The 12,707-nt window shown below is 33.0% G+C and overlaps 2 protein-coding genes across 3 annotated transcripts in view; one reads left to right on the top strand and one right to left on the bottom strand.

Moving 5' to 3' along the window:
- Positions 1-7,153, top strand: part of LOC142983031 (lysozyme-like) — a 33,522-nt gene extending 26,369 nt beyond the window's left edge. Inside the window, exons 4-5 of the mRNA XM_076129814.1 lie at positions 5,300-5,363; positions 6,084-7,153. Of these exons, the coding sequence (XP_075985929.1) occupies positions 5,300-5,363; positions 6,084-6,118 (99 nt within the window). The 3' untranslated portion in view covers positions 6,119-7,153. The remainder of the gene's footprint in view (positions 1-5,299; positions 5,364-6,083) is intronic.
- Lrt (Leucine-rich tendon-specific protein) overlaps positions 1-12,707 on the bottom strand; it is a 122,132-nt gene that overhangs the window by 77,857 nt on the left and 31,568 nt on the right. The gene's annotated exons all lie outside the window — the stretch shown is intronic.

Raw genomic sequence — 12,707 nt, 5'->3', positions numbered from 1 at the left:
CTCGGATTAAAATGTTCGATACCGTTTGAAATACGACGAGTATAAACAGGAGAAAATACGGAGAGAAAATTTTAACGACTAAATATGAAATAAATAACTCTGTTATGACTGTAATCTTAAGTACATAAAGTATACGGAATACAAAAGATGTTCGAGACTTGTTATTTGAAAATGTAGGTAGTATTATTAGGAGTTCTTCTATTGGAAAATGCTTGATAACAGTCTAGGGTTTTATTGTATATACGGTAAGGAAAGTTGGCGTATCGTTATCGGTAGTACAAACATTATGTAAGAAATAATACGTAACTTGCTTACGTATTATTTATTATTACTTACTTAGTATCTACGTTAAAACAATTATTTACAAGAAATACAGTTATAATGTTACACGTGTTTCAGAAAGCACGTTAAATTGTGGGTCCCGGCTGTCATTTTCGAAGATCTTTGACAGTCGTTAACAGTATTCAGAAGCTTGAAAGTCTGACAACCAGTCTTACCGAAGGGTATCGTGTTATAACCCAGGTAACTGGGTTGCGGAGGTCAGATAGGCAGTCGCTCCATGTAAAACACTGATATTCAGGTCCGGCATCCTGTGAGACTGGAAGCCGACTCCAACATAGCTCGGAAGAAAGGCTAAGCTCTTATTTTTATTATTATACATTATAATGTTATTATGTGAACGTATTTTCGTGGCATAAAGATAGGAACCATAGAATACTTAATTGTCAATCTTTCTCAAAAGTCATATTTTAATCCAATCCGATTCCTCTCATTCCCAGACTTACCTTTAAAGTTACTAAAAGTATTTTTCCAAACAACAAAAGAATTTCCCAACCTTAAAATATGCACTTGAACTTCCTAGAACTGAACCTTTCAGCGCATTAATAAAACAGACACAAATACATTATGTAGATAGTGCTGTGGAGATGACGTTAATTCGACACTTGATCCCGTTTGTGTCACTACACTGTTCCCGGGACACGCTTAACCCGATATCTCGAGAAACGGGACATATCGATGTGATCAAATCGAGGAGTGTGAAGCATTTTGAATATCGATTTACAGTGTTAAGGTAATTTTATATGAAATTGACTGTTTCTAGAAAGATTCAATTGTTTGAAACGTTCTGGATGGTAATTCACTTTGACCGCGAGAATTTTTTGCTCTAAAGCGATGTTGTCATCAATATAGAAGGTGAAGTTAAGAGCGTTTTAATAATTAAAGATAAAGTGCTACATATTTATACACACATGAAAGCACAATCTAAGCAGTATCGTTGTAATAGCACTAAGTTCAGGGGGTTTAATTGGTTATAAATAATGATGGTACATTTTTTTATAACTAGGCACCTCGATTTTTCAAACATAGGCCAAGTTTTTAGTAAATTAAGGCTATTTGAATGTATTTCCCAGTATAACAATACATTACTTCATAAATTCTACACCAAACCTAACGACGTTAAATAATTAATTTTATTTTCTGTGACAATTTAAAATTAATATATTAAACATAAATGGCAAATGAATACTGTTGAAAATATAATCACGTAATAGCCACAGCATCGAATTATGAATGTGCCACATTAACAAGTTTGGTCACGGTGCAGGGATAATTAATGACTGACGAGGGATCTCAAATTATGACACGATCAAAACAATGTACTGTCATACAGTATTTAATATTGTAAATTAACACGAGCGGATTTGGCAGATTTATCAGTAATTCGATTATAATAACTGTTGACTACTTTTATTATCGAAGTAATAGTGATGTAACGACGTGCCACAAAATCCCGTAATCAGTACCTCGATTCTCTACCACTATCAACTACCGACAACCGGCTAGCTATCGACATTTGACATTTAGAATGTACTGCCAAAAACGTTTCAACGACGCCCGTCAGAGGCGCTGATCAGATTTTCATACAAAATTTCTCGATGACAGGTCGGTTGTCGGTAGTTGATAGTAATAGAGACTTGAGCTACAGTACAAAGCTTAAAAACATTTTAAAGAAAATGATCCATAGTATCTCGGAGTAGGTGACGCGCCTTAAGTTAAGATAAACACTAACCCATTCATTAAAACACTATAAACCTATTTTAGTGAAAAATCTATATGTTTTCTCTTTTTAATTTCGCTAAGGAGTGAAAGAAACAAAACACTTTATAGGCCTTTCACAACTTCATAAATATTTTTATGAATAAGAGGGCTAATATCGCCTTATAATACTGTTCTTATAACTGCAATGGGAGGCTTTGACGCTCATAGATATAAACAAGATAAATAGTTGCACTTCTGTCGTGTATTTTATTGTGTACATGTATAGGTATTATTAAGCTACATGATTACGTTTATAAATATGAACCTCATTATTTGTGTCAATAAAATGTAATTTAATATGACTGTTTGAATTATTCACACTCTAGTACTTATATCAATTTAAATACTACACTCGTACTCACATTACAAACACACATTTAAAAATCTTTTAAATTCCTTCACTCTAGTTAAGCAAAACTTTAATAGGAAAATGTATGCCTCCTGTAGTTTAAATAGCTCATGCAAAAGAAAATATCATGACTAATCTTTAAAACTGTTCTCGAATAAATGTTAAGTGGACTCAAGGCCTAACTCTACACTAGATTAGAGACTCTTTCCAGTTACCAAACCGTACCCCGCATTCAAAATCAAACTTTTCTTTAGACCTTATAGCAAACACTATAATTGTATCAAGACAGGCTCACTGTTCTAGCTCTGAAAGCGTGACAGACAGACTTTTCCCTATATAGTATTAGTATTTATAATATTAGTTACCTCTCAAGCAATCCGTAGCAGCAAAAAAAAATTAAAAGCGTTTAAAACCCAACAGCATCGAAATATTTGCTTTATCCGCTCGTAACATCCCCTTATCCGGTGCGTGTCGTGTGGCGAACAAAAACTCCTGTCTCTCATTAATACTGCGGCACCACTATTAATAGTAGCCGCAATCCCGATGAATTATTTTACATTGTATCACGATTCACGCTCAAATGTACGCTACTGGCAAATGTTCAATTGAGCGTAATTGGAATAAAAGTTTAACTTTTCTGCATCGTGCTGTTTTCTCTTCTTTTCGATAGATAATAAAACCATCTTCAACATTTCTTAGAAAGAAGATGAATAGTATACTGTATTAGCGTTTTAGGATCAATAAGATGGAAGCATTCCAGTTCCAAAAACAAATTGGAAGAGTTCCGTCACCGATTTGTAAGTGAATAGAAACGTCGACAACGTACTCAAATTTCTGAGGCTGTGCATAATTTGTAATCTGTAATATGATACAATGAAAATGCCTACTAAAATCTCAAATTAGTTCCACAACGTTAAATCCAGTTCATCATCAGAATCCAAAGTAAATCCACATTTTGATTCACAATTAACAAATCAGTATGCAAGTGACGTCACTCGCAAAAATCCTTTACGCGTTTATCCATAACAGGAACGATGTAAATGCAAATTTTCGTAGCGACACGGCGTGCCCACCGCGTCCTGTATTTTGTCAGCAAACAGGTTTTTAATTAATTCGCTTATTTATTTGAGCCGCCAGTGATGGGGTGCAGTTATTGGGACATCCCGGACTTTTTGATAGAGTAGAAATTGGTTTACTGCGACAGAATGTCAATTCCATTACCATCGTTCAGGATTTTTGTAAAATACAACCGTCGGCTTAAGGCTTAATCGGGTTATTTTGCATATTCGACTGCGTGTACAACAATCACAGTTTTTGATATGGTAAAAACCTAAGTAATCTTCTACGTAAAACTGAATATTTTGTTGTACATCCGAATATAATTTTAATCCAAAAAGTAATAATTTCATTTCGTTGTCTAAAAAAATAAAAATTGTAATTAATACCGACCATCAAAGTAAAAAAAAACTTTATGTGTATAATTCTGTTATGTAACCTATATTGTTATGTAGGTATAGTTTACCACAATTTATTGTATCAAATCTAACTTTAAACCTGTAACGAACTTTAACCACTAAAATACTGTATACATTTAACGAATAAACCCAACGTACGCACAGTAACTTTTACTATGCGTACACACAATGTTTAAGCACCATGAACAATAGCAATCAGCGAACACAGGCTCACATAAAATAGCATTAAAAAATATGTCGGTTCTAATCCGGGACCGTTCAAATATTTTCACAAACAAAATAGTGTATAATCCCGTACAAATTGTCGGGATTTTTTCCCGATAACGGGATAGTGTTATAGTGAATCACTAGAGCATATTGACACTAGACCGCGGGCGATATTATCCATTTTGATACTTATTTGCGGTTGTGTTGATTGGCTGCGCCGTGATTATGATGTTTGGTGTTAAAATTAATAAGGAGCATTGTTATTAAAAAGCCTGGGGTAATATCATTGTTATATTTTAATCAGAAAGCATACGTTTTCAACAATCTATGTAGCATAAATCTGTAGAACTTTATTTGCTAGTAAATCTGTTGATAATGTTACTGACTCCTATTTCGATCTTCTACTTGTGTTTTAACTAAATAACGAACTATCTTCTTGTATATTCAAAAAACACTTCTTATCCTTGAAGTCAATTTTCTTCATTCTTAAAGCGGGTCTACGCTATGCATAACTCCAGCACAAAATCATGTAATGACTTACAAGCTTCGTACGAGTGTGATTTTAAAAAATACATGTTCAGCTCGTATTCTGCTCGTGGTAGAATTAGTACAATATAATTTACCATAACATAAAAATGTTCAAACCATGTGGTCTCACACCTATTCACTTATCACGGATGTTGAAAGAGGCGATTAAATTGTTCCGCGAAACGCGTAGGAAGCACCATCTGCTTATGTTAATCAGTATATTACATAAATCAATATTACAACTACAATCCGATTGACGGGCTTAATATACTTAACAGAGAAGTGAAAATTAGGTACCTACATAGAAACATGCGACTTTCTATTAACTTGAAAATAGTCTAAAATGCGGATTCCTGAATTACTTTACTTTTGTCATTTGAAAACTGCTCATAAGGCTATTTACCTACAGTAATTAGATAAACTTAACTTTATTCCACGAATTTAAAAAATCGTAATACTCTTTCTCTTTCTTGACTCTATTTAAAAAATATCTCCGATGATAATAAAACGAAAATACTTTTTGGCATAGAATTATCTGACAATCGAAAAACTGGCCTTAATTAAAATTAAGGAAAAATTATGTACAATAGATTATGAATTTAATAATTTTTAATATTAATTTTATTATGTTTACTAACAGATCCCCAACAAGGATTGGTGCAAGAAGAGCCGAAAAGGAGGTCTATGCGGCATCAAATGTGAAGGTATTACTAATTCAATCTCATTCATTATTTCATTCACACGCTCGTTAGCATCCATTCATTTCATTCATCGTGCAATGTTAATTAATTTCAGTTTGCAAACTAAATGCGAATTTATATTTGGTATTAGGTTTGTGCATTTGTGCAGGAGTTTTAAATGATTTATTAGCGGAACACGTGGTGTTTGAATAGAAAGTAATAATTTATGCATATAAATATGGCGGTGGTGCTATTTTTTGCGGTTGCGTAAAGTGATAGTGGGAAAGCAAAATGCTAAGCTGCGAAAACTTAAACCATATTGGATTTTTTCAATTCCTAAAAATTGATGCTTTTAAATGTTACATAGCCGCTTTGGTAAATAAGTTTTAGAAAGCACTCAAATCAGAAGTAAAAAATCTTTCAAATTTAATTCAGTAAATCAAATCAAATCAAAATCAAAAATATTTTATGGACATAAAATCTGTTACAATATCCACACATTGACCAGACATCTATGCTTGCCGAAGGTGTGTTTCAGATGCCAGTGTCTTCACCCTTATCTATGAACATGACAACAGTGTTAATTATTAATTGTAATTATCAACATTTAGTGTGCAATAGATACGACATCTAGTAATGAGCAAAGCACATTGATATAAGTTAATCCATGCTTAATATTCTAGAACTTTTTAACCTCTCTGTCAGTAATTAATATACATAAATGTCATTTTTGTATACTTTCAGATCTTTTGAACGAGGATCTCGCGGACGACGTGTGATGTGCCAAGCGTATCTACGACCGCGTCGGCTTCAAAGCCTGGCCTTCTTCTTTCGCTTACTGCAAGGACAACAGCCTCCCTGATCTTTCAAGATGCTAAAAGTAGCTCTATTAAGAATGCCGCTCTTGCCTGAACTACACTCCATACAAAATCTGCCCTTATTAAGTCAATTAGTTATCAAAATGGATTATTTATAAGAAACAATGTTTAAGACTACGGTAAAAACAAGTTTACGAACAAAAAAAAGAACTTCAGACTCATTATGACTCACTTCTGATCTCAATAAGCTGTGCAAATCTAGGTGAATTAATTGCAAGGTATATTAGAAACCTAAAAAACATAATAACAATCATGAGCCCTATTTCGTGATAGCTAAAGGCGCATTTCAGTTTCACGGAAGCGAGGCATTCTTATCTACTGCGTTGAATTTTTGTTTTTATTTTAATACCCGTGTGTTCATTATAATAAGTAATAATTTTATAGTTTAGATTACTTTAATTTGTAGTGTCGTTTTCTTTTATTAAAGCGAAAGAAATGTTACTATAATGCGCTATTGATTTTTTGTGAATACTGGATTTCGTGCGATTCTGGCGGTGAAATAATAAAAAGACCGTCTTTATCAAAGTTTAAGTTATCTAAATTCAAATAGTGTTATTAAACTTCAACGGTTTTTAAAATAGTGGTAAGAAAATTATATTTTAAAATTACACCGGCGTGTTGGAAAACATTTTTCTTCGCTTTAATGAGACAATATCTATCCTTTTTATAATAAAATCGTTGTTTTAATTATCTGCATCTTTAGTTTAAAATTATATTCATAATCATTTGCATTAATTATGCTTCAAGTAATTTTACTAAGTTCTTTATTAATAATTTTATATAACATCTACTAAATAGTAAATGAAATTCGAAAATTATTCATGAGATAAGGTTTGCCAAATGTAACACGAAATTTTATCTATTTAAATTAGTTAAGCCAACTTTTACATATTTTTACTTTTTAAATTCATTTGTTAAAATAAAAGTTGATGTTATGAATAATATTGTATTTTTATTAACAAATAATTAGGATAATATAATGACTTTCAATCGCAAAAAAGCGTCTATGTTGAATGAGGTCAAAGATCTTTGTAACAGCAATCAATTTGCTACCGAGTAATATTACACAGTTACTTTGATACCGTTCTATACCATTAGCTTCGACGATATTAGATCGCATTTATATTTTCTCTGAACTCCATTAATTGCAGTGCCAAAGTTAGGCGATGTAAGTAACGCCTGGTATAAACTTTACAAGTTAAACTCGCGCGTGAGTTGTTGCTATAACAAATTACGCAGGCGCTCATAACTCGTTTTGATCTGAAGCTTTGGCTTTGCCTACAATATTCTGATATACATATAGAGGCCTTTGATACTCAATATTATGCTCTCGTATTACAATTTTTTATTCGCAAACCAGCTGTTCCGGGAACCTAACTCGAATGCGTAGTGGAATTTTATTGAACTTATTTTTGGTATTGATAGACTTTTTATATCACACTACGCGGAATCCGGAAGTGGAATGTATGTTACATGTGATAAATCTAATGTTAAAAGGTTTGTAGAAATCCATGATTTATTGATAAAAACGTGAAAACAATTTCAGCGAATTCTACGGCGGTCTGAGTGTTTAAGAGCCTCCTGTTAATTATTTTGAGGTGAAAAGTTTGATTTCTAAATGACTCAATAAAGTGCTTGATCCGGACATTTTAGTAAAAATCTATGCAGCAGCTGGCAAAGCTAATGAACCATAATGATCGTTAAAATCGAATTATATAATGAGATTAGAAAATATTCTCAGCAGAAGTGGATGTCCTAACAAGCCGCTGGGAAAAAACGCCTCGATTATATTCGATACGTAAAAGAAAAAGTTGTAAACGGTAGTGAAACTGCGCGCTATAAAAACCTATATCCACATGCACAAAACCCCCACGTCAAACCTAGTATTACCATAACAGTTTATTACCTAACATTACGCAGATACTTTAATCCTTTTAAGTTTTTATGTGTATGTATAATAAATAAGTTTGTCGAAAGTCGCAAAGAATATATTATGTCCGTAAGTAATTATTTGCAGGATCTAGGCTGAAACTTTACCTGCCTAACTTTGTTACTTGGGTACTTTTCTAGAATATTTACATAATCGTCAAATGTAGTGGAATAAAATTTGTTTCTCAGAAATATTGTCTGGTGTAGGGGTTTCTGTATGTTGAGCTTATCTACCTATTTCATTTTCTGTCTGTGCCATTGATTATGGTGTGGTATTCTAGGTCTATGGGTGAAATGCTGTCATTGTTTTCCATCTATGGGCTACTTGAGGTTTTTTACCATCTCATTTTGTTATTGTTTTTGCTAGTTATTTGTATGTTTGTAAATCCCTCATTACACAAGGGAATGTTCCCTAAATTATATACTTATTTATGTATTGATCACATATATAAAGAATTATTATCATGAAATGTATGCTTAATACAACGAAAATAGCGATTTTTCGAACTTTTACTTTAACAAACTAGATCAAGTCAATTGTGAAAATAATATAACAAACGGAATACTTTCATGTAACTCTACTTATGTATCGTAAGTTCACCAGACGGATCAAATTATAACTTGAAATATTTTCGCTACATTACCTGTTAGGTAAAATGTTACGAAATGAGAACACACTGGCAGCTTTTAGTTGCTTTAAGAGGAAGCATATGCTAATAGTTATAAAACGAATAAATCTATATCTTAAAATATATAATATATCTCAAAATATATATTTAAGCCACTAATGTCCCATTGCTGGGCAAGGGTCTCCTCCCGTAATGAGGGAGGGTTTAGGCCTTAAGAGAAAAAATCAAGCTACTCTAATTTCTTATGCTTTTACAGTTACCTCGCGTCTTGGCAGGTAAAGACTGGCAATAGAATACTAACACATGGATAAATGTTGTTGTGTGTAAGCCTTTATTAATTTCTTACTTGCAATTTCATACATTTCCACGTCGACAGTTCCGACAGTCCATCACTTACAATAGACCACCCAGCATTATTGAGTAACCACAAAGCAACTGTTTCGCAACATCAAGCAACAAAAAATAGCTAGTCTGTCTAAAGGCTTAAATATAAATGATATATCGTTCACTGAAATATATAATAGGCTCCTTGTATTATAGACTGGGCAAATGGAAAATAACAAGAGGCAAGGTATTTAAGTACAATAATATCAAAAAGAGTCTTTTTTGTGAAGGAATTCGAGCAAACTCACTCAGACATGCTTAAGTGCTATCAGAATTTTTATACGAAAACAAAAAGATCATTAGGAAATAAGACTACTTCAGTCATACTTGAAGTAAGTATAAAAACATATGGAAAATATTCGAATTTTCGACTGTTACCATGTTTGTATCAGCTTAGCCTTTCTTCCAAGCTATGTTGGAGTCGGCATCCAGTCTCACCGGATGCAGATGAATATCAGTGTTTTACATGGAGCGACTGCCTATCTGACCTCCGCAACCCAGTTACCTGGGATAACACGATACCCTTCGGTAAGACTGGTTGTCAAACTTTCAAGCTTCTGACTACTGTTAACGACTGTCAAAGATCTGCGAAAATGACGGCTGGGACCCACAATTTAACGTGCTTTCCGAAACATGGAGGAACTCTATATGTATAAGATGGTCACCCATCCACAAATCAACCTCGGCAAGCATGACTTAATCTCAGAGATCGATCCGCGCGAAGCCTACTTTGTAAAACTTAGCACTTATGTACTAGGATTATCATAGGCCTTAGCTAAGCAACTAGATCTGTAGGTTGAGAAAATTTCAACATAAGCTAGCATTTGTCCCATAAACATAACCTAATAGCAACAATAATATAAATTCGAAATTATACAAATACAATTTCCGTAAATCTTTTCTTTGGGTGTTTTTTTCTTTGGATTTCACCAAAACATCATGTTTAGTTTGTAAATAATTAATCTATTTTTGTTATAAAGTGCCTCTTGAATATCCCTAGCAGCCAGTTGATTCGTGAATATATAAACTGGCGGGTGTGATATTACTTTAATAAATCTTTCTAAAACTGAATAAATGTATCTGTATGTAATCACAGACGTTGACCACCACTTGAAAGCCACTATGCTGTATATTGTTTTCTAGATTATAGCGATTAACGCGCTACGTAAAAGCATCAATCTACTGAATAGTGACCTTCAATTGACGTGCACTAGTTGTCAACTGAGATACGTGATACGCAGGTCTAGATCAAAATGTATCATAAAAACCTGGCCACTTCGTACACGGGTGTACACAAATATCGGAACGAGGGCAAGGATACAGTGGACATATTTCTGCGATTTTACGACTTCCAAGTGATAAAACTTACATGTTCGTAAAGACTGGACCGTTGTATACAGCCTATAGTGTGCCATAGTGAAGCCTTTAAACTTTAACGACTGTAATAATAGCATATTTATGCCTTTTCAGTTTCAAGGCGTTACTATGAGAACGGAAATTGAATTTGGTCTCAAATCTCATATGCGCGACTTTCTACAGAATTGAGACTTTGACATTTAAAATGTACCTACTTAGAAATTAGTTCCTATGGTATCCGCTAGGGGCGCTGATCTGATTTTCATACATTTGTGGATAGTTGGCCGTTTGTCGTAGAAAATTACGATACTGTTCACGAATATTTTTCTTCGCTTAATGCAAGTGAGTACTACTGAAAATATTATTTTATCAAAAAAATACTTTACTTATTTTCAAATCTCGCGTGGGATTCTGCAAGTCACAATCCATCAAATTAGTTTGATTCAATGGTTTGAATGATTTGATTTAAACGAATGGTTTATTTAAAATTAAATATATTATACTTGCACTCAGCATGATATTAGAATGCTTTGAACGAAGGCCAATTTATAACGAAGTTTCGCCAAGGCTGGAAACTGTGAATAATTTTTATTTCTTTCAAAGATTCTCCCAAATCAGAACAGTGTAGCTCTTTTTGTCAGCGTGATCAAACAAATGAACAAGCCGTTTTTTTAGAGTAGAATCCTCAATTTCGGTAGAAAATGGTTATTTTTAAATTCAGGGGTTACTTTATAATGGAAAGAAATGGACATGTTTGAGGTAAATTACACTATTTGAAATTCTACAATTTTATTTATAGCCATATTTAGTATCAAAAACCGGAAAACTAAACTCGTCGCTAGCCTTTTATGCGACCGTTTTACTTTTTTGGATAATCAAATTAACCCTTAATTTTCCTAAAGTAACCCTGTACTTCTGCGGTATTAGTTAAGACAACGTAGGAAAACGAAAGTACCTAATACATAAAATACGAAATGTTTCTAGTGTAAACAAAATATCTAGAAACATAAATAACGTAGATACATTATCCTGTGTTATGACGATATTAAAAGGTTTAGTGGCTAAGTATAAAGTCATCAAATTAAAACGTAGATCGCTAAGCCCTCGGACGGACTGGACTCGTTACGTACTTCAAAGCGCCGGATATTACTATGTGCTGTTATCTGCACTTTTATTTATATATCTACTTTTACAACTGTAGGGTTGTAGAGGAAACTTTCAGAAAATAATGTTTGTCATTTTGTTGTTAGTGATACAAAATATGAATAGCTCTATTATGCTTAAAAAGAGAGGACATGAGCTGAATAATAAAAATCTATTATCAAAATATTTTAGCTAGAAAAAAGGAAGATAGAAAAAGTGGTAAAGAATCTTAAATTTCTATGATGACACCACACTTTCCTAGAAGGATAATCAGATTGGCTACTAGGTTTCTCCTAAAAGGTAATAGAATTTTAAAGAATGGAAGGCTATTTCTAGTTATAGAGTAAACTCTTGATATTCAGACTACTTATATTATGTTCTTATGTATAGATATATGGAAAATCAATCCCTAAACAATTAATATTATTAGATTAGTGTCAAACAAAAATACGTGTAGTAGTGTACGAGCTTGGGATATTTAATACCGCAATCCTATCTTCCCATCGTGTGTAAACAGTGTTGTCAACAATGTGACAAAAATGCGTAATGTGTGACTGTCACTTGAGCAAACAAGTCAAGATGGCTAAGACAAAGTGTTACAGGAATTTTCCCACCACGCAAGTTGTCAAGCTGTTATTTAATTGTTTGAATAACAGCAATACATTGCTCTTGAAAACTTTTCTCAAGAGACAAACATGACGGTATGCACCAAACTAATTTAATATACAAGGTTCACACTTTCTTCGTTTATTCACTAAATTAAGGTTAATTAGTCGTTATCTTTTATCAAATCTAGATAGTATGTTTAAACTATTGCAATATTTTCATAATTAACTTACATAATAATATATCGACCTTTAATCAGAAAACAAAATTTAACACCAAAATCAGCATGGCCAAATAAAGGTATGAGATTTTATTTAATGTTATCTTATTGGGATTTGGTATCCATCCACATTTTTGTCGAATATATGTATCGTAAAATGTTCAACATACAAAGTGACAACCTTGATAAAGATATGGTTATATCGTGCACTAAGCTGCTAGTG

The sequence above is a fragment of the Anticarsia gemmatalis genome, chromosome 23, assembly GCF_050436995.1.
Source record: "Anticarsia gemmatalis isolate Benzon Research Colony breed Stoneville strain chromosome 23, ilAntGemm2 primary, whole genome shotgun sequence".
Taxonomy (NCBI): domain Eukaryota; kingdom Metazoa; phylum Arthropoda; class Insecta; order Lepidoptera; family Erebidae; genus Anticarsia; species Anticarsia gemmatalis.
The sequence above is the reverse complement of the archived record's forward strand: the minus strand, read 5'-3'. Positions and strand labels throughout refer to the sequence as shown.